Source organism: Rattus norvegicus, chromosome 6, assembly GCF_021556685.1.
Source record: "Rattus norvegicus strain SHRSP/BbbUtx chromosome 6, alternate assembly SHRSP_T2T, whole genome shotgun sequence".
Classification (NCBI taxonomy): Eukaryota; Metazoa; Chordata; class Mammalia; order Rodentia; family Muridae; genus Rattus; species Rattus norvegicus.
The window spans coordinates 80,678,334-80,704,450 of NC_141539.1; the positions used below are offsets into that span (position 1 = coordinate 80,678,334).

At 40.5% G+C, this 26,117-nt stretch overlaps 1 protein-coding gene across 1 annotated transcript in view; it reads right to left on the reverse strand.

Annotated features, from left to right (window-relative positions):
- Slc25a21 (solute carrier family 25 member 21) overlaps positions 1-26,117 on the reverse strand; it is a 505,498-nt gene that overhangs the window by 131,064 nt on the left and 348,317 nt on the right. Inside the window, 1 exon segment of the mRNA NM_133614.3 lies at positions 13,573-13,656. Within this exon segment, the coding sequence (NP_598298.1) occupies positions 13,573-13,656 (84 nt within the window).

A 26,117-nucleotide genomic window follows, 5' to 3' on the forward strand; every position in this document is an offset into this window, starting at 1 on the left:
CTCATTTCCAAGGTCATTCATGTTCTCTTGTAGGAGGGAGGGCTTCCTTTCCTCATTGCTTAATAGCTGGAGCCATTCATGGTTTCTAGGCTCATGACCTTCTTACTAGGGCAGCTATAGCAAAGCAATGAAAAATCAAAAGCCCAAGAACAAACAGCCTAAGAAGGGATCCCTCAATATGGAAGCCACTTCCCTTACCACTTACCCTGGATGTGGTATCTCATTACTTCTTCCATTTTGTTTTATTGGAAAAGACTGAATAATTCCAGTCCATGCTCAAAGGAAAGGATATACAGAGCTGAGAATACAAGCACACGATGGTCACTGAGATCATCTTAGTGGCTGCCAATCACATGGACCAATGAAAACATTAAAGGCTCAGGAGGTCATAGACTCTAAGAGGGGAACCTACTGCTGTTGTCTTGCAATGTGGACCTACTCTCAAGCTGCCTTATAAATACTTCTATCTACATGGATAGATTAGTGCTGTCCATAACCAGAGCCAGAGAAGCTTCTCTTTGCAGTGAGAAGCAAAACAACCTTTAACTGCTAAATGTTCTGAGAATAAGTGCTCTGTGAGTGCTTAGTTCTAAATGGGACATCTAATGCAACTCTCCTCCAAAGATTATGGCAAACTGCAGAAGAGAGAACAGGACAAATGTAAGACCCAGAGGATGGTGCCAGGTGCAATGGAAAGTTGTCTTCTTGTCATGCCATGGTTAGTGCACTCATGAACTCACAGAAGCTGTGGTTACCTGTACAAAACCTGTATAAAACCTGTGCAGATCAAGCCAGGAAAATCAATAAACAGGTACCACTTATAGATTTAGTGGATCATGGGAAAAAGAAAGAAGAGTGCAGGAAGGTAGAATGGGGGCATGTTTGGAGGGGTCAAAGAGATGGTGTGGGAGAGGGAGTTGGGAGTGGATGGGATCAACGTACACTCTATACATGAATAAAATGGTTAAAGAATAAAGAAAAGAAACTAAAATTACTGTCCTGTTATTTAATGGATTATATTTTAACATTTTTTAACAAGGCTTTTTAAAAGACAGAATCAGTCTCTGGAAATTTATTGTCCTTACATAGTGAATCCAGTACATGGTTTTTACTCTAATTATTGGATTTGATTCTTTTATAACATAGGAATGTCTTTAAATAAAGTTTAGAAGTCAGTTAATCAATAACCTTACATCCTCTTCTTAAACATTTCCAAAACATTCTGTTCTCTTCATCCCTCCCTCCACCCTTCTTCCTGATACAGCTGGTTCAGAAAAGCTAGAACCTAAGATGCATTTGTTGTCTGAGAAAGACCAAACTAGATAGAGAGAACCCATAAACATATCGTTTAAGAATATTTATTTGTTTTGCATTCTGTGTATATCCATATAATAATATTACTTACTAAACAAATTTTATTTACTCATTTGCTTGTGCTATCACCAATAGTAAAATCCCATTAGCATGCTTGCTACCCAGGGCCTGGTCTACCTGTGAATTCTCTGTTGTCAGACAAGCAGAATTACAAGCACAGGGCTGATTAGTAGAAGAACAAAGCCATTTCACAGGGCAGCTGACGGACATCTTCTCCAGGTTTAAGTGACATTGGTTGCAGTCCTATGATGCTTTTGATTCTCTTCAGAATCTATTTATCCAAATAACTGGAAATAAATAGTCTAGATCATGTTTCATAAGGTTTTAATGGTAACTACTCAATATTAGAACTGAGTTAGGAAAAAACAGCAACAAGTTCTATGTCTGTATTGTTTGTTCAGTAAGACTCAACCTCAACCTACACTTGGTGACTTCACTGTGAAATGATCATTTAGAAATGATCATGTGCCTTTATCTCTGTCTCATGGGACAACAGCACCATCCTTCAGAATACACTGTGTCCACTTTCATTTACTCTTTTCATTTCCTTTCTTATCTAACAAAATTTAAATGTATCTTACGGTATTAATCTCAATGACCAATCTGTTTGTTCTTAAACACCTTTCTACATAAGTTCCCTATGACCAGACCTACTTATGATCAGTCACATATGTTCCTTATGCCCACATGCTATTCATCCAATTAATAGGATATATCAATGCTTTAAACGCACATGGAGAAGACTGTACTTTTGAAGCTTTGCTTCTCTTATAGCATTCTCAGATTACTGACAAAGTAGACAGCATCATATAGCAGGAAGAAGCACTTGCCACAAACACCATCTAATGGATGAACACTCTACGACTTTTAATACTTTTTATCAGTTTACTCACCAAGAAAATGCAATTATACATCTTATCTATCTACCTATGCGGTCTTACGAGTGTTAGGTCCAGTAATGCATGTGGGCACATTTTACCAACAGAAAAGACAAGAACACAGCTGTAAATATATCCCTATTGGAGGAATGTTGTTTTGCTCTTCCTTTTCCTCCCTCAAGTTACAAAATCACCTAGAGGACACATGTGAGAAAGCAAAGCTGGCATCATAGAATGACCCCTAACCTGCATGAGCTCAGTGAGGCAGAGAGAAGAACCATCCTATGACTCCCCAGTACATCAAATCCCACCCTAGGGATTTGCTGCAGTCAGAGAATTGGACCCAGGAAGAGCAATGCTTTTAGAAGCTTTTCTTCCCCATTCTTATCTGAAGTTGAATTTTGTTTTGGGTAAAAGCATTTTTCTGGCAAAATGACATTTTCAGTCAATTAGAAACTTAGAATAAATTCAGATAAAGGCCTGAAAACATTTCCAATGGGACATTTCTTCTCAGGCTCTGAATGAAGACTCCAACTTTTCTGGGAAGATGATGGCTGCCCATGCTGTTTGGCCCTCCCTTGCTGTCAGCACTAGGAATGGAGAGAGGCTGTGCTTGGTATCTTAATCAGCCCTTGCTGATGGGCTGACGTTACTACAGAAGTTTTCACTCATCTTGTGGCAACAGTTAAATCCTGGCTGGGCACCAGTTGGTTAAGTCAGAGAGCATTGTCAGTGTGAGGCAGCAGGCATCTGGGTTGACAGTCAGCTCAGGATCTGCAGTGATGATAGCAGGAAGGTCTAGGAATGGACACCAGACCCCGATTAAGAGAAAAGGAGGCAGATCCCTGGGTCATGGAAGGATGGGACTGTGTTCACTGGACATTGACAATTCAGCATCTGCTCTCGGACTCTTGAGATCGGGGAGGGGATACTCCGCTTTACCACCTCGAGCAGCTGATACCAACAGTGAGATGCTGAGCAGTGATGTCATGTAATCTGGCAAGTTAGAGAGGACAGGTGACACAACACATTTCATGGGCTCTTTTTGGTTTTTTATTGAAACAAGTCATTGACATTTTTAAAAAAGATATTGTTTCTCCTTACCCCTTATTTATTTATGCACAACAATAAATTGCTAACCAATCAAGACTTCCAATTGTTAGCCACACAACCTTTTTTTGTAAAAAGAGATTACTATTGGCCATCTATCCATACAAATTCTGCATCTAGGGATTCAATAAACTATAGGTCAAAAATCTAAAAACACCGTGTATGGGATAGTTTTATTTCAGCTTGATTCAACCTAGAGTCATACGAAAAGAGGGAAGCTTAATTGAGAAAATGCCTCCATAAGATCTGGCTATAACACATTTCCTTAATTAGTGATTGATGGGGGAGGACCAGCCCAGGGTGGGAGGTGCCATTCTTGGGCTGGTGATCCTGGGTTCTGTAGGATTCATTGGAATCAAGGCAGTAAGCAGCAGTCCTCCATGGCTTCTACATCAGCTTCTACTTCTAGGCTCCTGCCCTGTTTGAGTTCTTGTTCTTATTTCTTTCAAAGAGGGATTATGATGTGGAAGTTTAACCCAAATAAACTTTTTCTTCCCTAACTTGCTTTTGGTCATAGTGTTTCATCACAGAAATAGTAATCCTAACTAAGATACGTTGTATTTATATTGATTAAATATAGACTTTCTGTTGGTTGCTTGCTCTTAAATGATGTAGTATAATCATGTATAACATATTTATAGTATATTTGGTGTTATAAGTCATCAAAAGATGACTTATGACATTCAAAAGGGTAGGTACAGGATATACAAATACTTGAGGGGTTAGAAAACTACCATTACTCTCCTCACCTGTCTACCTGTGAGTATCAAGAGTTGTGATGCACATGGACACATTTCATAAATGGGAGAGGCCAGACCACAATTGTAAATACAACAATACTGTCTGGACAGTGTCTGAGCCTTCCTCTTTCACCTGGAAGAAGTGTGAGAAACATAGGCAGCATCAAAAGACTATTCCAGAACTTCATAAGATCAGCAGTGAAGACAAAATATCAACTCCTTTATCCATGTTATTAATGCCTGTTCAGGACAACTGTTGGCATCTTATAATTATCCTGGAGCCAATCCCCTGAGGACATCGAAGAAGACAAATAATAATGCTCAATTGTGGATGATACATATGCATCAACATTCTTTTTTTTAAACACAAAATAACATTTATTTAAAGACTCTAATGAGAATTTGGACTAGATGCTTTTAAAATTCTGAGTATTAATGCATCATCATCCTCAAATGAGCTGCATTCCTTTGACAAATTGTGTATACTTCAGTACATCATACTGAGAAACATGCACGCAATCTGTCAAAGGAGCACAGGTCATTTAAGAATGATAATACTTAATACATCTACATTTTCCATAAATGAGCATCTCCTGTCTTCCTTTTTCAAAAAGAAACAGAAGTCAAAGGCTTCAGTCTGCTTGATCCTGGACCTTGGCTCTAAGACCTGCTGGATAAAGTTACTGTGGATTGTTCTACAAATTACAATCTGCACCATTCCAAAAGTTAGAAAAAAAATTAGAAAGGTAACATACACTAGGACAAGCCAGATTTGCAAAGTCAATGGTACTCACAATACTAATATATGCTGTAGATTATCTCAGAGGAGTACCATGCAGAACTGATTTTAGTAAAGAAAAGTTATGTGTGAAAATCTCTAGATCTATAGTCAGATCACAGTGTACAGTTATAGGAAGAGGAAGCCATGTATTCTCTGTTAGCTTGGCAGTGCTGAATGGATGAGCTGATTAATGTTAGAAGAAAAGAACCAAGCAGCACCAACTAATGGACCTTGAGAATCTGCAATCTTCTAGGTGGTAAAGCTGTTGGTTATCAAAATAACTACAGTTCATAGCTCTGGGGAGAGTTAGCTTCACCCTGTCTGCTCAGCACCAACGCTTCCCCTCACAGGAGGTGAGTGGCAGTTTCAAGGCATTTTCTAGAGTAGATCTATCTGTTTCTCCAAGAGTGCTTTAAAACAAGCTAGCCATGTTAGTGGTTCAGCAGACACTTTTTTTTTAAATTAATTTGAGTGTTTCTTATTTACATTTCCAGTGTTATTCCCTTTCCCGGTTTCTGGGCAAACATCCCCCTAATCCCTCCCCCTCCCCTTCCTTATGGGTGTTCCCCTCCCCATCCTCCCCCCATTGCCACCCTCCCCCCAACAATCACGTTCACTGGGGGTTCAGTCTTAGCAGGACCAAGGGCTTCCCCTTCCACTGGTGATCTTACTAGAATGTTCATTGCTACCTATGAGGTCAGAGTCCAGGATCAGTCCATGTATAGTCCTTAGGTAGTGGCTTAGTCCCTGGAAGCTCTGGTTGCTTGGCATTGTTGTTCATAAGGGATCTCGAGCTCCTTCAAGCTCTTCGAGTTCTCTCTCTGACTCCTTTAACGGGGGTCCCGTTCTCAGTTCAGTGGTTTGCTGCTGGCATTCGCCTCTGTATTTGCTGTATTCTGGCTGTGTCTCTCAGGAGAGATCTACATCCGGCTCCTGTCGGCCTGCACTTCTTTGCTTCATCCATCTTGTCTAATTGGATGGCTGTATATGTATGGGCCACGTGTGGGGCAGGCTCTGAATGGGTGTTCCTTCTGTGTCTGTTTTAATCTTTGCCTCTCTATTCCCTGCCAAGGGTATTCTTATTCCCCTTTTAAAGAAGGAGTGAAGCATTCACATTTTGATCATTCGTCTTGAGTTTCATTTGTTCTAGGCATCTAGGATAATTCAAGCATTTGGGCTAATAGCCACTTATCAATGAGTGCATACCATGTGTGTCTTTCTGTGATTGGGTTACCTCACTCAGGATGATATTTTCCAGTTCCAACCATTTGCCTACGAATCTCATAAAGTCATTGTTTTTGATAGCTGAGTAATATTCCATTGTGTAGATGTACCACATTTTCTGTATCCATTCCTCTGTTGAAGGGCATCTGGGTTCTTTCCAGCTTCTGGCTATTATAAATAAGGCTGCTATGAACATAGTGGAGCACGTGCCTTTTTTTATATGTTGGGGCATCTTTTGGGTATAGCCCAAGAGAGGTATAGCTGGATCCTCAGGCAGTTCAATGTCCAATTTTCTGAGGAACCTCCAGACTGATTTCCAGAATGGTTTTACCAGTCTGCAATCCCACCAACAATGGAGGAGTGTTCCTCTTTCTCCACATCCTCGCCAGCATCTGCTGTCACCTGAGTTTTTGATCTTGGCCATTCTCACTGGTGTGAGGTGAAATCTCAGGGTTGTTTTGATTTGTATTTCCCTTATGACTAAAGATGTTGAACATTTCTTTAGGTGTTTCTCAGCCATTCGGCATTCCTCAGCTGTGAATTCTTTGTCTAGCTCTGAACCCCATTTTTAATAGGGTTATTTGTCTCCCTGCGGTCTAACTTCTTGAGTTCTGATTTATTTGAGTTAATTTTATACCCAGCCACTTTGCTGAAGTTGTTTATCAGCTTTAGTCGTTCTCTGGTGGAACTTTTGGGATCACTTAAATATAGTATCATATCATCTGCAAATAGTGATATTTTGACTTCTTCTTTTCCAATCTGTATCCCCTTGACCTCCTTTTGTTGTCTGATTGCTCTGGCTAGAACTTCAAGAACTATATTGAATAAGTAGGGAGAGAGTGGGCAGCCTTGTCTAGTCCCTGATTTTAGTGGGATTGCTTCAAGTTTCTCTCCATTTAGTATAATGTTAGCAACTGGTTTGCTGTATATAGCTTTTACTATGTTTAGGTATGGGCCTTGAATTCCTATTCTTTCCAGGACTTTTATCATGAAGGGGTGTTGAATTTTGTCAAATGCTTTCTCGGCATCTAATGAAATGATCATATGGTTTTGTTCTTTCAGTTTGTTTATATAATGGATCACGTTGATGGTTTTCCGTATATTAAACCATCCCTGCATGCCTGGGATGAAGCCTACTTGATCATGGTGGATGATTGTTTTGATGTGCTCTTGGATTCGGTTTGCCAGAATTTTATTGAGTATTTTTGCGTCGATATTCATAAGGGAAATTGGTCTGAAGTTCTCTTTCTTTGTTGGGTCTTTGTGTGGTTTAGGTATAAGAGTAATTGTGGCTTCATAGAAGGAATTCGGGAGTGATCCATCTGTTTCAATTTTGTGGAATAGTTTGGATAATATTGATATGAGGTCTTCTATGAAGGTCTGATAGAATTCTGCACTAAACCCATCTGGACCTGGGCTCTTTTTGGTTGGGAGACCTTTAATGACTGCTTCTATTTCCTTAGGAGTTATGGGGTTGTTTAACTGAGCAAACCACTTTTTTTAAAAGGAGACTCACTAAGACACTTTAGCCAAAGGTCTTTGAGTGAGTCCACTAATGAAAGATTAAAAACTCCAAACCTTACCAAGTTGTTGATATAGATTGGTAGAATCCTCCTTCCTTTGTCTATGTCACCAGCCACTCACTCCTCTTCTTAATGAGAACAAGAAGGAGTGATTATACCTCCTGGGGCTGTGCCATTTATGCCGTCTGAAAGGCACTCAAATGAGTGGCACATTATCTCACACATCTGGAGTTTACCAAATTAGCCAATTATGCTGGAGCTCATAAAAATGAGGCCTTAAATGTCATTTAACTAGAAAATATTATAATCACCAAGTGCTCTGATTGTAAGATGATACTTGGTGCAGCATCAGTGGTTACGGAAAACAAATCGCAAAGCAAAACACAGTTCCAATGCTCTCCCCAAAGCAACCACATACTTTCTACAGCAATACTTTCTGAAGAATACCATATTTCGGAAGGCACCAGCAATCAACATGTTTCTCATTTGAAGCTGAGTTTAATCTAACCTAGTTGTTTCCTAGTTACTGGCTTTGAGCATACCAATGCCCAAGAATTATTGTCATAAGAGAGCTAAAGATCATACAAGATGAGAGCAGACTGACTAAAAACCACGAACTTATGCACTTGGCTGTGAGGAATGTGGCATGATTGGATCAAGTCCTGAGTTGCCAGGGACTTGAGGTGGTGCCACAGGATCACCAAGATTTGGTTGACTGAATATATATTACTAGTTGGGGGCTTATTGTCACTTAAGGGAGAGACAAAGGATGATTTAAATTGCTGTGTGATTTGAAAGCAGAAATGCCAAAAAAATTATATAATAGCTACTTGAATGGTATAGCTTTATACCTACTATTTCTATATCATCCTTTTAATCAATAAGTGATAAGATGTGGTCTTGTAGTGAAAAGTAACACAAGAAGAGAAAGAACATAGTTGTGACATGGTCATTAGCTTCTCTGATCTTCAGTTGCCTCATACAAAACGTAAAGTCATGTGCTGGGATGCTGGGTTGGCAATAACATTCAAGAAAAACCAGTACACTGCGTGCAACGTTGATGAAGTTATAGATTGTTACATGTCTTCTTCTCATGTCCTATCAGAATAAGTTAAGTTCTGTTAAATTCCCATTTTTCTCTTCATTTCAGGAAGAATAGATACCAGAGCAATGGTGGAAGAATAGGGGCAGACCATCCTGGATTTGCTAACATAATCCCCACCTCTTTCCCCTGACCTGAAACACTTCAATCCTCTGCCCTCCTGCTTCCTTCTGAGGAGGAATAAGAGCTTCTTCTCCTGTGAGGACCACCTTCTGCCACGGCACAAACAGACCGGGATGCCAGGCAGGTTCTTCGGTAAGCTTGCATGTGAATTGGATTGGTGTTAAAGGTCCCTAATGGAGTGGGCCGTGCCTTTTACCTTTTAGGATTACTGTATCTCAGTAGATGGACCTATTTGGCTAGTTTATTTGTGAGACCAGAGAGAGAGGAAGAATCACGGCGATAAAGGAAGTGCTTTCAGTGACAGGGACAAATCTCTTATATTCATTTTTCTGAGTTTCCCTTTCTACATGAGATGCAGCAGTCTCATTGGCGAAAGCAGATTATGAGAATTACAAACTATGAAAGTTTCCAGGATTTGTAAAGCTTAATTTTTTTTTTAAATTAAGTGGCTCTTGAAAAGCTGGAATGAAAAAAGCCAATTCTTTAACAAAAACAGAAGCTATGCATCTAAGAAGAAGATACGGAGTAGGATAGAGCCTGCAGTGGCTAAGAATGGTCTTCTTTACAGTGTGCTGAAATCTAGACACACAGCTGAGAAAGGCAGCGCGGCCCCTTCACACTCCTACGTAGGGGATGGGGTGTGCAGAGCGTAAGTATACTAAAATTTTAGTCGTTACACTTTCACCCCCTCTAACCTAGAGAGACGTGACCAAATGAATCAGAGCTCTTCTTTCGGATCTCAAACAGGGCTATGCGTGCCCTCATATGGAAACTGTCCCTGAGTACACTCAAAAACCCAAGTAGAGAGATAAAAATCTTTTACTTCTACTAAAAAAAAGATTAATGATATATATTAAAATTTTTCTTTTTCTTTTATTCAGTTTTGTTTGTTGGTCTCTGTTTAGTTTAAAGCTATTAAGTGATTGTGTTGGGCATCAAAATCTACATGCTGCCTTTTCCTTTGTATTTTCTTTAATTTAACAAATATTTCTATTTCTAAGAACAGAGCCCTCTGATCTTTGGGCAACAGCATGTCCAGATCTGCAGGCACTGCAGAGAAATGCCAATTTGCTGCAGAAGCAATTATACGTACAGTATAGGAAAAGGCCAATTTTGTTATACAAGGACCACACACTGTGTGTTTGCTGTATTATTTGATATCAAAGCAGAGACATCAGTTTTCCCTAAAACATAACTGAAGTACGGAGCCTGGCTCAGGATCCCCGAATCTAATTCAGGGATATCCATTACCGTTTACAGAGCTTGCTAATGTTAACAGGACTCTTTCTGTAAAGGGACATCTATGCAACTAGATAATACACGACGGATGATTTCTTTAATTTTATGTATCTATTGAGCAGAGTAGGCATGATTTATAACCCTTATCATAAATACAAGTATGCTGGCAAATGTTTGACTCCTTGTTATCACATTACAGAGAGTGTGGACCACAGCATGACTCATCTCCTCTGTTTGATTTACAGCCGTATAGCACAGCTAGGAAGACTTCAAATCACATATTTAGTAGACTTACACTGTCTCTCCTCAGACCGAACATTGCACTGGAAATGCAAAGCTAAATGAGAAATGGCCTTCAGGGAAACATTAGTTTGAGGGCTTAGATGCTCACGACAGGGCATATTTTATCCAGCGTATGTATGGGGACGGAAGAGAGAAAAGGTGGTCAGGGGTGGTGAAATGTGAAGTCTTCTGAATGAAGAGGGTGGATTGGGTGTTCCAGGAAGACAACTTGCAGAAACTCTAAGAGTGAGAGCTGAGAAGCCCTCGCACCACTGGCTTTTCCTATAGCACAACTGCGTATGAAAATGAGCCTGAAGAGGAAAGTGCACGAGCGGGCAATAGCTCTGTACACCATGACAGGAATTTGAACTTTAGACCACAGGACAGGTTTTTACACGCTCCCCAAACACTTTGCTGATACAATCATTGAAACAGTGTGGTACTGGTGCAGATAGATCATTAGAACACAGAATCCCTGCACACAGATAGACAACGCAATGAAACTATAGGGCATGGAAACATGCCGAGAGCCAAGACGGGAGCACACACAAGTTTGTCGATTGGAGTGTAGAATCCACACTTGCTGAATGAAGGGTAGGTTTGTCCAGGTGATTTTGGATAATTAATTAATCTTTTAATAATGAAATGTAATGCTTACACACAAGACTATAAGAAGAATTGCTGGATAACTTAAAAATGTCAATATGAAATGCCAGAGAAAAACTTTATTATCTTGGGGTTGAGAATGTGATATATTGGGCTGGAGAGATGGCTCAGCCATTAAAGGATAGGCTCACAACCAAAAATATAAGAGAATGTGATTTTTTTTATTCCTTTAGTGTGATGGTTCTATATAGCTCAAAGGAAAAATATATGTTATCAAAAATCATGATATGGGACTAAACTCTAAAAACTCTAAAAACACTAATAGATTACAGCTTGTAACATGAAAGTCAAATGAGGAAAAAAGCTTTTGATATTTGTAACAAAGAATTTTGTATACAAAATAATCTGTACTAATTCTGAGTCAATAATAATACAAAAAGGACTGACCCAAGAAAAATGGGTAAAAGCTACAAACCACTAATTCATGCAAAAATTACCCCAATGATTTAAAAGTGTGTTGAGTGGCAGTAATATTTAAAATAACTTTATTTCTTATGCATCAGATGATAAACAGGAGATGCAAGCTAGTGACAGTTTCCCCAAATAATTTTCATAATGTCCCACTTTCAGAGAAGGATAAGAAATGAGAATTTTTATATATTAAGGACACAATGCTAGTCTGTACATAAAACAGTAATTTTTTAATATTTATAAAATAAAATGTATGATCAGTTGGTCTTATAAGTTCACAGAAATATAAAATATGTAAGCATATAAATGAGTATGTTTATAATAGCAAAGATATGGGAAAAACACAAAGAGATTCATTTTATAAACTGTAGTTCACAGATAAATTATTTTGTTGGCATGGCAAGATATTCATGATAGAGTTTTTATTGAAATAATAATCAAGCAGAATGGCATTGAAAATGTCACCCAATAAATAAGGTATTGCATTCAATGGTGAGTTGCCTCGGGTTTCAGCCTGAGTAGACCTGGATTTGCATCCTATCCCTAACACTTATTGATAACCTTTTGAAATCTTAGTTCCTTTACTGTCCTACCTCATAGAGTTGCACGGAGAATTCTGAGTATGTATAATATTATTAAAATTGATGCTGATGTAGACACACTTGCTGAAAGTCCTGACAACCCAAGGTGGAAAGAGAGAACCAGCTTCCACAGGTCGTCTTCTGATCTCTACATACATGCTGTGATTTGTGTGCACATGGGTGTGCATACACATGCACACAATGGATCTCACCTTAACTAGAAAACAGTGTTTTGAGGGAAGTGACCCACACCCAGAAAGGTAAACACTGTGTGTTTTCTTGTTTTTGTGGTTCTTGGTTCTTATGTTTTCTTTGACCGAGGGACCTGTTTCTTTTCCCATGTCCTCGATCCTGAGATTCTTCCTTTCATGCCTTATAGTCTACTAGTGAGTCTTCCTTCTGAGGTTTGTGTTCGACACCCTTAACTTTTGCAGACTTATTTCAGGTTGGTATTCTTGAGTAATTCTATTTCTGCTTTCATGTCTTATTTTCATTATTTCGTTCAACTGTTTGCTCTTTCACAGACTTCATTGTGGGATTTATCCATTCTTCCTTAAAGTCCTTGAACATGCTCAGAACTTCTATTTTTGAAGTCCTTCTCCTGTGCTTCTGCTGAATTGCGTATCTCAGGGTCTGCTGCGATAAGGTTCTGACTTCTGGAGGAGGCACATTGTATTGGCTATTCATTGGTGCTTTGTGCTGGGGCCCAAGCATCACTTGAGGTGTTTCTTGGGGTCAATACCTGGGCTTTGTCTGTTCTTTGGTTACTCTTGTCCTGGATCCTAGGCAAGTGTGGTAGCTTTGTAGTCCCAGAGAGAGACTGTGCTTCTGAAGATCTGATTGTGATAAGGGACTGGACAAGGAGGAAAGGCGGAGAGGGACCATGGCAAAGAGGGAGTCTGGGATCTGCACCAAGAGGTGGAGTCCCCTGGCAATGACGGTGGTATGGGAATGGGCTCCTGTGAGGTAGCTTCTACAGGACTAAGAGCAAGTCTGGAGAGATGGTGATAGAAAATAGGAAGGACAGTGAAAATCATCTACATGAGTCCAAGTCCAGGACAGTCACTGAGGGGTCCCTGCTAGAAAGCATTTCTGAGAATGAGTGGCTGACTCTAGGGAATGGAGGTGGGCTAGAGAGGAAGGCTGAGAGCGTCCTTGATTACAGATTCTTACACCTTTATGTAAACAAGGAGTGAATTTGTGTATTATGTTCAAGTCTCAAAGTAAAAACAACTATTATGTTTAGATAATAGAATTGAGAAAACTTTTTATCTCTAGGACCAGAAGTCATAAATTGCCTTTAACTCATCAGATTGGTTACTAATATTCTGCGTAGTGGTTTCCACTATATGCACATTTGCTTTTCGTTCAAATTAGGAAAATATATAACAAAATCTGGAACGCGCTTTGAAGAATGTTTTCCCTAGTAAGACTAGGGCAGGAGAGCAAACTATGAAAACCGAGAAAAACTGTCAAGTAGAAATGCATTAAGATGACCATATCAATATACAGACCATGTTCAAAAAAATATCACGTACCCCTCTGTTCGGAAGATCACCTGAAAGCTGTCTCTTAAGCTTTTATAACTCTGTGGGTCTGTTACACTTCTCTGAACCTGGAACCTAGAAAGGAATCAAGAAACAGAAAAACACATATTAAACATTTGGCCAACTTTTTTTTTGTGCTTCAAGAATTTTGAAAATTTAGCATTTCCAGAGTAATCTATAATATTTTCATCATTACTATAGATTTTTACTGCTTTATTGTTCTCCTATAACCTTACTACTGTTCATTTGTACTTTATGAGAGCTCAGGTTTCCTTTTCTCAGCCAAGCACAGAGGCGTTTAGATTGTGTGTGTGTGCGAAAAGCATTCACAGATGCCAGACATTGTCTTAATCTGAAAGATTAATCTGAAGATGTGTATGAAAAAATACACAGCACAATCCTTAATTAATGTTCCTCAATGGGTATTTAATACACAGCCTAGAAGTACAGAGGAATTAATACAAGTTAGATTCTGAGTGTGAACTTGACATTAACTGTGGCAGACAGGCGCTTGAAGACTTGCAGGTGCACGGTGGACTACGATTTACCATTGCGACTGCGCCGTGGGACAAGGTCTCTGCACAAGTGCGTTGGTGTGCACAGAGCTGTTGCTCAGGGAAGTCAGCTAGTTCCATTTCTGAAAACTGTCCCTTTGTCTTCTCTTTTCATGGTGTAATCATTTATCTTCCACAGAAGCACACCGAATGCAGAAACAATGGCAGCCTAACTTTTCTTTGTGCTTATTTGTAAAGGTGTGATGATAAATCTTAATCACATGCTGCTCTCCGTCCATTCTCTAGTTTATTTGGTTTGCTCATCGCTCATTTTCAGCTCTTTATTCTAGATTCTGATTTAAGGCCATTCTCCCTCTTCTGCTTCCTGCCACAATTCCATCTATTTCCTTTTTTTCCTTGTAGGTACGTCTCAGAACTACCCTTTATATTATCCAGTTCAAAACAGTTTTCATATCATAATGATAGTCGTTCTTCCTCCTCCTCCTCCTCCTCTTCTACAGATAATGTTCCTCGAAGTTACAGTCCCTGGGGGATTATGCTGAAAACCCAGACTCATGCAGACTAGAGTGAGTGCTTCCTGCTGCTTGAACACAGTGGGCAACTGAACTAAAGATTTCATAAAGTGGAAAGTTGAGAATTCGGGGGAGCAAGGCTGCATCTATGTAGGAATGTGTCAGCTGAATCTCCCAGGAAAGTTCCTGGCACAAACAAATCCCCAAACTAATAGTTCATTGGTTGACTGGGTAGTTTAAAGGGAACTGTGGAGACAACTGAGAGGACAATTATGAAGAATGAACTTCTGTAGGAGCATGTACCAGAATGCAGAGGCAGCAGACATGTGATGAAAGGGATGTGAATTTGGGGTAGTCTCTTTTGTCTTTAACTCATTTTTGGTTGATATTTTAACATGTTCTGCTCATCTTTAGCCAGAAAGTTATATCTACAACACTGTGCTGATTACTGTTAAACTTTAGTGCCATGGTCATCTTAACTGTGCGGGGCTTTTAGTCAAAGTCGCAGCTACACTGGCACAATCATTTTAGAACTGTAGTTTCTGAGCAAGAATGGTGTTCTTAAATTTAAATTGTGCAGAGCTGTGCAGGTAGCTCAGCCTATAAACCCCTTGCTGAGAAATCATAAGAACCCACCTTCTATCCCCAGGACCCATGTGAAAAGCCAGGCATGGTAGTACACACTTGGATTTCTGGCAATGGGGAGGTGGAGGCAGGAGGATTCCTGTGTCTTACTGGATAACCACTCTTACCTGCTTAGTGAGCCCAAAACTAGTGAAAAACATTGCCTCGAAAAAATCAAGGTGGACTGAACTTGAGGAATGATATATAAGGTTTTCCGTGGCCTCCATGTGCACATGCACACATGATCCTGCACATATATGTGCTCCTACATATGTAGGAATACACATATACACACATACAAGCATACATGCACACACAAAAACTAAATTATATAGAACTTATCAGAAGTGCATAAGCCGGGGTAGCTGGCTTACTCAGACTGTTTAAGATGCAGAGGCACCCACATCTCTGTGTATATATCGTTGGCTTGAAACAGTAAGAGGTCTATCTAGTATAAGAACAGACTTTGATGGTTTGGGCATTTCTGGACTATAGTCTGTATAGATGAGATAACTTCGTGTCTTAAAATAATTTAACACTACACAGAAAGCAATCCAATAGGAAAATTATGTTCAGGTTTGTACATCAAATAACCTGTAGCATATAGAACATTTTCCAAAATATGATTTTAGCTATTATCCCAATGAGCATTACCATCTCTGCATTTGCACATCTGTAGCCAGTGTTCATTGCTGATAATTATAATTTTTCTCAGTTCAGTTGAGAAATCAGACTCTTCTAGTGAGAATTACTTAAAACCTATTCATTTATGGCAAAACCATTACATGCACATATATGTTTCTCATAATATCTGTAATAATCATTCACTAAACATTTTTACCTCCATCAGGTTCTTTCGTAGATGCTTTTCTTCTAATCTGCCAAGTGTTGTCTTAATGTATGCCATATGATACAGGATGTTACAGGTTTCACAATGATTCTGCACATTATGTCCACTTTTAACGAGTGTAAGAACAAAACGCAAGAAAACAGGACTAAAATTTTAAGAGTCCCTGCTAACCTCAGACACCTGAAATGTTAAGTAGCGAGGGTTTCTTTTTGTCCAGGTGTTCCAGGCTGGGGCTGGGGTGGGATTACCGCTCTCTGCGAAGGCTCAGGAAGAGATTCCGGAAAGGGAAGGGGTTAGAGTTGGTCCTCACGGGACTCAAAGGGGAAACAGAGCCAAGTGGTGCAAAGCAGTCCAGGTGGGATAGGAACAAAGGCCACAGAGGGAAAGCTGTGCCTCCTAATGGAGAACTGAGGGAAGCATTGAGCCTGCCTGGGTTTCCTTCAGGAAGACACCATGACACTCTGCTAGTGCATGTGGTTTGGATGGATTCAACCTATTCAGGCTTATGGGGTGGTGGGAAGGGGTGGTTCGCAAGTGAGAAAGGTCAAATCCCAGCAGAAAGCATTTATCCTTTCTCCGCTCTGTAGGTAAGCATTTCAGCTCTCTGGGTGGCCACCTTACAGATGTGTGACCCTGCTTCTAGAACTTACTGGGAGTCAGCAGATGGACCAAATGGGCACATCCAAATTCTAGTCAACTTTAACCTCTCGTTGACTGCCGAGGTTAGGAGACTTCAGTTTTGTTTAGGGTGTTGACAACTTCAGATATTATACCGGCTTGCGCGGCTCACCTGGCTATCAGAAGGATAAGCACATTACTGCCTAAGTGAAACTCTTTTGCTTTTTTAGGATAAAAAAGTAACTATTGCAACCCATTTTACATCAAATTAATGTGAGTTATTGAGCACTGCTGTGTCATTTTCTGTGCTGTTGTACCACATCCACTCTTTAGGGCGTATGCGCTGTATTTTAGACATGGATCTGCAGTTTAGAGATGAATGGTGAGGTGGGGGAGACAGGTAAAGAGATGATATCAATGCAAACAACAATGTCTAGAAATGGCGTTTGTGAATATCAGATGCCAGCCAGTGAGTTTTATCAATACCACCATCCTGATACAGAAGATGAACTTCCTGTTGAGTGTTGCTGACAAAAGATAGTACTTTGCAGAAAGGGAAAACAAGGAACCGATACCTTTGGGCTAAAAAGTCTGTGACTGAACCTCACTCTCTAGTTCTCAATTCCATTTCAGAACAAGCACTCAACAGTGGTTAGAGGGATGGTTAGGAGTGCTTCGTGGAGAAAATGGTAGTCTAATAAACGATACTGCATTCTTGGCAGGCAGGAGACACAGAGGCCAAATGACTACAGCCACACTGCAGGGAGTGACACAAAAGAGGGAGGACACAGTGAACAGCAAGGCTCAGAGCACTTTCCACTGTGAGGACAGAAGCAGTCAGAGTCCAGACACACTGAAGTCAGAGAGCAACACCTTTTCAACTTGTGTCTCATAGACAGCATGATGTACTTTGCACAGGAACATATGTGGTTTTTAGCTCCACAACATATGACTTAATTGGACAAAAGAGGTATCAGTTCTTCTAAGGAAGCTGTTTTAAGTTGATATAATTACAGTGCGTTTTGGTCAATCACGTAAAACAGCAATTTCCTTCTTCCTTTCTGCTTAACCTCAGCATTTTCCAAGCTGCATTGTGTGCTAATCAATCCTCTTTATGCTTCAGGAGGCAACTCATGGGTAAGTAATTCAACTCTCAAGTTGCAGAGACAAGAGCTGCTCCCCACGCCTTGATTTTGTTGAGAAGGAAAACTTGGACCTCTCTGTTGTCTTTATAAAACTATCTTGGTCACATGTGGACTCTCCATCCAAGGAACTCCACTTAGTAGAAAGAATGGTTGCTGACAAAGACACAGACTGGACAGTACTTTTGAGATCAACTCGGTGCCTAACACCCACTCAGAATCAAACACAGTGAAAGGAACACAGCTTAATTACTTTGGAGCTCTGCAAAGGGGCTAAGGGACAGCCATAGGGCTTGCCAGTGGAAGATTGCCTGTGCTTAGCAGTGGGAGTAATAGGCCCTAGTGTCTGCTCCAGCAGGAGTACTGGGCAAGTTACTGTAGTAGCCACCAGGGTCAGGAAGGGGCTCTCGATGTCCACACACAAACCACCTACCGCACATCTGTGCATTCGCTTTCACAGACTCAAGAGGTGGCTGTGCAGGCCCCACTCACTTAGACATGTATTTGGAGAGATCCATGTAAACGTGTCAGCAAGGAGACGGTGGGAGGTGATGGGTCAGCACTTTAGAGTCATTCTGAGACACGGTCATAAGAAAGATGTCAATGAGAAGGGAAATGGCTTTGCTGTCTTAAAAGACTTAGGATGAAACTGTTTAAAAATGTCAAAATCTGTGCAAAAGTGTTGTCAGATTTGTGCAGTGTCTTATTCCCAAAGGATTAAGGGCTGCGGGGTATATGTGTTATATATTTATATCTTTGTGTGAATATCTAGCATTTAACTGCAAACACTTGGATTGATGTAGGAGGTGGGGTTATCTCCTAGTATACATGTGCATCTGTACAATGCACACTCTTTCAGTTTTTTTTTGCATTTAATTTATTTTTATTTCACTGGAGTCCACAGTTGAAAGATTCAATTTTATTTTTTTTTTAATTTTTTACTGGCTATTTTATCTACATTTCAAATGTTACCTGCCTCCCAGTCCCCCCCCCCCTGGAAATCCCCAATCCTTACCTCCTCGCCCCTACCTCTATGAGGGAGCTCCCCACCTGCCCACCTACTCCCACCTCATCGCCCTAGCATTCTCCTATACTGGTGCATCAGACCCTCACAGGACCAAGAGCCCAGTTGTGAGCCATCATGGGGATGCTGGAAATAGAACCTGTGTCCTCTATAGAGCAGTCAATGCTCTTTGCTGCTGAGCTCTCTCTCCAGCTCCTAGTGTGCTGTTTCTAGTACCTCAGTTTGGAGCTATGATTCTGTTTGGTTTGAGAAAGGATCTCATTATGTAGCTAAGACTGGCATTGAATTCGTCATCCTCCTGCTCCTGTACTGGTATTACAGGTATCACTCTTTCAGTTTTTATCCATTTTATCTTGGGTTTTGCTTGCGCATGTACCAGTCTTCATTCAGAGGTTAGAGGACAGCTTACAGAAAACTGGTCTCTTCTTTTACCGTGTGGTTCCAGGGGATCAAACTCAGATGCTCAGACTTGGAGATGATCCACTGCACCATCTCATTAGCTCCCAGAATACTTTCTAATGAGATCATTTGGTGAGCACTGAGGGGAGGTTGAGCTGAAGAAAATTTGGGGGCAAAGGCTGTTGTGAGTCATCTGTGTGCACTGTTGTCAAGCACAATTGAATTTGTGTGATAAGTGATGTTGATTTCTCAAATCACCTCCCTGAGGTCACCGTCTAGCTTGCCATCTGCGCTCTCTTTCATTCTTCCCCTTTTGACCTGGCCCTCAGAAACCATTCCCACCGAACACTACTTATCATCACTTTTACTTTGAAGTGTGTCTGTCAAAGCTTGTCCTCTATTAAAGGGATTTTGCTTCCAGGGAGGGGGTGGCAATGGTTGGTTTTGTTCAGGGTGGGGATACAGAGATCCTGGGTACCAAAGCTCTAAGTGGCACCTCGTTCTCCTTCAATGGCACTCTATGCCACAACAATGCATTAGCCCATGCCATAATTGCACCCTTGTGTCTCAGAAGGCGAGGCACACTAGAGATGCATACTAGGCATCCCCAGTTATAATTCTAGCGATGTGTAAAGCAATCCCAGTCTGCCTTTCTCCTCGGGGTAACAACAGAACAGCAGACAGCAGGGAAATGTTGAATTTTGGAAGAAGAGCAACAGTCCTGTTTAGTTTTTGAGTTTCTGCATCAGAAGAGAGAAAGAACACATGTGCTGTTGTCCTCTCTGTTTCTCGGGAGCACAGTGCTGCTGATAGGAGCTGTGGCCTGACAAGTGCTGACGAGACTAATGGAGCTCCCTGCAGAGATCTCTGTAAATGTGCTATGAAAAGAGATTATTAGTAATTAGCTTCTTAATAAACACTTAAGGAGCCCACTAATGAATCAGAGATTAACAGACCAAAGGCTTTGCAATTACAGGACACATTAAAAGGAAAACTATGGGAAGATTAAATAAAGATTTTAAGTCACTGTAATTAGTCAGTCTCACTGAAATAAGACGTGGCTCCTCCAGAGTATGTTTGCTTTCTTGCTCATCGGACAAACACCGCCAAGGTCAGACCAAACAGGCAAAGGCATGTCAAGAGGCTTTGAAACGTATTTATATGTATCTACCTCACCAACATTGGGGACAGGCCCTGTAGTGCACTGAGTTAGACAGTTTCCCACCAAATGTGCTCGTTTCCTCTGTTCTCAAAACTCGCTTGATGACAGAAGAAACGCTCCCTTCCTGGAGAAAGAGATACTTTGGGGACCCACACTTACCCACCTTGTGGAAATGTCACGCAGGGGGTAGGGCACTCAGGAAGACTTTTAAAAGATGGCTCTCTTCATCTTAAAGTCCATTTATTTATGCATTTTCTGTGCACATGTATGTGTGCAGGTGCCCACAGGTACCACAGGATCTGGGTCTGCCCCAAACCATTCTTTGAGTGTTCTTTTGTGAGCACTGGGGAGCGGTTTCCTCCAAACACTCATCTATATGCACAGCTTACTTTTCAATTGCAAGTCACTAGTGAGTATCCCTGTGAATTGGGTTTTTGAAAATCTAGTTATGGATATTTTATTTTACTTTAGGTTAAATATGATAACAATAAATATATAACCTTGTCTTGGAAACTGTTCAAGAGTCTTCAAGCCACATAGGGTGGATATAGATTATGGCCTTAAAGCTAACAGATTTCCCATCTGTAGAAGGGTAAGGGATAAGAGTTTTAGGGAAACAAAGATGACCGGTTTATGAATTTTGTCCTCTGGAATAGAAGACGCATTGGGGAGCAGAGATGCAATGTTAGTAATTAACTCTAAACACTGTGCATATGCGTGTCCACTAGTGAGTCGGAGTTGGGTTCACCTGGGCTCTAGGCACTGCATGTGCTCACTAGGCTCTTGGTCACAGCCTGGCATCAGACAACATTCTAAAGTAATGCTATCAGGTCGAGCAGTTATGGTATTGTACTCTGGCTGAGCAGTGATTGACAACTGGAGCTCAAAAGCTATGCCTGTACATATCTGGCTATGCCTTGCTCGCAAACGTCGGGGAAAGAGAATGTTCCCTGTTATCGTTTAGTCATTCTCTTTTTTTCATGTCTGGCAAGCCGCTATACCTGTCTAAATCCCATATGTCTTTACTACATGCAGGTGCACTGAGCTAAGGTTTGGCTTAAAATCTGAAAAACTGAATGAGACCAATACATTTCTCTGCTAGTACAAAGCAGTTTATAATTTGAAGAAACATGTATCCTGGGGCGCTTGTTGGCCTAGATAATTGCTACAGATAAGGCGATGGCATCCTGGCAAAGCTACAAAAGCAAAGAAAACTGTGTTATGTAGTTTTGAACACGTTAAAAACCAGAGCTTCAAAAAAAATTATCTCTCTGAAAAATCAGATCAGTCCTAATGGCCTCATTATAATTTGTCATTTTCTGTGATCCTGGGGATGTAGCTCTTCACAGGAGCCAGAAACAGGTAAAGGCTGATGTGCTGTGGCTGTATATTTTACAATTTATAATTAATGGTAACTTAGGTATCCTATAAATGGTACATCACTTGCCAACCACACATTTTGTTGCAATAAACATCTACTCAATGTCTCTCGGTGTAGTGAAGTATATCTCTTTTGACTATTTTGCATCATTATGAGGCGTTTCTAGTTTAGATCCTATGGAAATATCTAATTTTGCAAAATGAATTGTGATAAGGTTCATTGTACCACCGGGCACAAATTCTTCCATTTGTTCATGTGGCTTAGTGGGTAATGACTAAGAGTATTGACGATCTAATTCTAAAACTCATTTTAATGGCAACATTGCTTGTTAACAACTCAAAGGCAAATGATCACTCGAGATTGCAACCTAATCTAATAATGCTAAGCCACAAATAATAAAATAGACTAATAACAAGGCCGTATAATTAAAGTGCTCTAGGCATAAGCTGGTCCCAATTAAACGAAGTCTTGACAAGCATGAATTGCAATTATTTTGCTTTGTAAGACATATGCCACATCAAAACAACAACAAAAACAACAACAACAACAGCAAAACACAAAATCAAAACAAAACTATGCTTAAAATCAGGTTGTGGTGTGGCCAGTCTGAGTGTAGACACACACACACACACACACACACACACACACACACACACTCTTAATCAGACCTCATATTTAATGCCAACAGATAATTTCACCCAGATGTGTTCCTCTCAGCATTCTTACAAGTGCGTTGATCTAGGCTAGCCATTGCAGTGGTTACTTAGTATGTAATCAGCTTAGACTTAAGAAATGAGGGGAAAAGATGAGAAATAGAATTTACTAGAAAGGTAACAAAGTGGAGGATGCTGCATTAACTTCAGTCACCAAATATTCAACTTATCACACTTGATGCATTTCATTGCTTCCTCGTATTCCAAAAATAATTCGCTACTACCCACATCCACAAAAGCTGGTCACTTCCTTCTTCTGTCTTGTCCTTTCTGTGTCCCTCCCTATATACAAGTTTATTTCTAGCGTCAGTGCTACCACAGTCTACTGATTACAGAGAACTACCATCCTCAGGTGTTGGATTTGGCTTCCTACAGTTCAAGATGAGACTTGGTTTCTGGCTGCCATAAAAGTTTTCCAGAGCAGAATTAAAATGTAGCCAAATCTGCCAGAACCCCTCACTGGCTCTGGGAACTGAGCCATTTTTGTGGAAACTAATTATACACCGGAGACCCTGAGCCAGAGACTCAGTGAGAGAAAAAGTCAGAGAACACAGAGCCCAGAGACCTGAGAGATTACTGCATTTTATTAGAATGGATCAAATGAGCCCATGGCATGGTTTATTTAGCATTGATAAGGAAGACTATTAGGGAAGAAATATTAAAGAGCAAGTGTGTTCTTTGCACCCCTGAGCATGAATGCTAGAAACTCGTGCAGTGAGATGTTAAAGTTGGCAAAGGAAGAAAATGTGCTTATCATAGGAGGAAATCGTTTTAAAAACAAAAATCCCAGAAATTCAATTTTACCAATGAAGACTTAGGAGCCAGATGCCTAAAAACCTGCTAGCTCAGACAGAGAAAGGATTCAGCTGACCTCCACCAATGTCCCAGAAGGAAAAAGCTCCTTCTCCACTATGCCTTAAATCCCCTTCAACTCAGTGTCCCTCCTTTCAGTTTACTTATGTTCAGTCCTTGTCAGCTGGCTCCTTGCTCCGTCTCTTGACCTAGAGTTGACTTTATTTAGTTCTTGGGTTAGAGGTGTGTGCTTCGGCTTTCCACACCACAATGAGGTTTTTCCAGTCTACAATCTTGGAGTTCATATTGTGATCAAATATCCTACCACAGAAAATTTTGTTGTTTTATTTTAGTTTATTTATTTAACCTTATGGGTCACTAAGATTTGGATACATTGTGATCATTTTCAAAAGAGGGAAAAGGCACATTTATAGGTGGGCAGGACCCCAAATGATGAAGAAATATTCATCAATGCTTATGCATGTATCCCTTTCAGCCTTAAGTACAATTTAAAACACATTTTCTGATGTCAGGATATCCTTTAGTTTCAGTTTTCTTATAGTATGTAGTTATAATCACTTGGAAAACAAGAGTACTTAACTTGGTCCTTAAATGAATCAGACTAGAGGAAGCAGGTTCCTTGGGTTCTCTCCCTTGTACTGTAAATACATCCCCAGGTCAGTGAGTGGCCAGTACAACTGCTCCTCTCAACCCAAGCTTCTTCACTGCTAAGAAGAAAACAATGTGACTTGTACATCATCTACCTGATATTGATATTTACACCTGGACTCCTAACAGTCCTGTAGAAAGGCAGCCTTCTAAGACACTGCCCATTTTATCTGCTTCCTCATGTGCCAGGATGTGAGGCCGTGGGTAGAGGTACAACTTGCCACAGGGAGCTGGGATAGATGGATGTCCTTGTAGGGATGTTTAGACGAAGTTATGCTTGAAGAACAGGGACATTTGTCATCCTTCTAGCTGAGTAGATCAGTATTGACCAGACAACATAACAAAACATCTACATATCTAGTGTCTATTGAATATTTGTATTTATTTCCAGGTGTATGGGCCCCTAGTGTGTGCCTAGAGAACATTGTCAAGGCCAACAGCAACTACTGAATTCTCCTTCTCACCTCTTGTTCACTTCCTTCTCCTCCCCTCCCCAGGCCCTCCCTTCCCTTCCCCTTCTTTCTCCTTCCCTACTTTGTACTAGTTCGCCGTATACTATTTCTTTCTCCCAGTTAAATTATTTTCATAATAAATACTCCATTAAACCTATGTTCAAAACAGCCCTGGTCAAAAGAGTGAGGTTTTATCAGTTTCAAAGAATAAGTTAAAAGCTACTTTAAAATGTTCTAGAACTCTAGCAACTCAGAGGATTCATGAACTAATTTTACTGAGAAGCAGGCCTAAGCTGTCTGTAGAAGATGTATAGGAAACTATGTTTCACTAGTCAAATAGATGCTTAAGGAAAGGCAGCTCACAGTTGGCAGCACTGCAGGTAAGCACTTTGGCAAGCACCGAAACACTGTAAGGCCATTCAAGTCATGTGACTTTATACAACTCAGATCTTACTGTAGTTAGAATTTTATGTAACTTTGCATATTACAACATAATTATCTTTAAAACCAAGTCTGTGTTACAAATTAAAATCTATATGGTTGTGTTACAAATTAAAATCTAGATGATTGCCTATCTCGAGCAACCTAAGTTCTAGATGACTAAGTGCTGAACGTAAGAAGACATTAGAAATGGGACCCAAAGGAGCACCCCACAATAAACATGTGAGGGGTAGAGCACCTCTTTCAGATTCTGTTTGGGATGAGTTCTTGTGTGCATCAAAGCTGTCCTCACCCAGCACTGCACTAATGAGTGTGATGTCTGAGTGGAAAAGATGGACGTTTCATCTCTCTTCTTTTACAGGTAACTTAGAACACTAAATTTCTTAATAGTGAAGTTAATATGAATTGACGCAAAGTAAAATTTACTAAATGTCAGTGATGAACGGGACAACCAAATGTTGTACTTGGCTTAACTAACTTATATACCTTAAAAATTGATACTCCTATATGGGACAAATATGTAACACAATACATTAATAACAACAGGCAAGCTACCCTTGCTAGTGATGCTTCTGTTTGCTTTCCCCATAGGACATTAACCCAACACATGGTTCTCAGGGCCAGCTGTGTCTTTTGTTGTTGCTTCTTTGTTTCATTTTGCTTACTGTTTCTAAACAAACTCTTGCTCTATAGGTCAGATTGGCCTCAAACTGTTGACTGTCCTGCCTCAGTCTACCGAATGCCAGGATTATGAATTATGATTATTATCGAATGCCAGAGCAGGTATGTGCTACCACAGCCTGCTCTGTCAATGCTGGGACACACTGTGGCTCTTCTCTGTCTTGGCTAGACTTAAGCCGACTAGTCCTCACAGTAATGGCCTCATGGAACTTCTCTGATCCCTTGCTTACTGTGCAATGTTTTCTCTACATTATTCCACTGAGAGGGAGGGAGTTCACTTATTAGCATATCTGCTTCTAAGCCTGCTCACCTCAGGCTCTCCCACTCCGTCTCCTGTGTCCATTCCTCTGGTATGTTTTATTCCACCACTTGAAATCAGAAATGGGCCAAGGGCCAGAGAACACAGTGTGGCCATGGATTTTAGTGAGGGCTCAGGAGGGGGCATGTCATGAGTCAAGCCCATGGCCATTACTGTCTGGCTCTAGAAACACAGACTTTTGTATGTTCAGAGATCATTATTGCGTGTGGTTTGTTTTTTTGTTCTATGCCAGAGGTATGCAG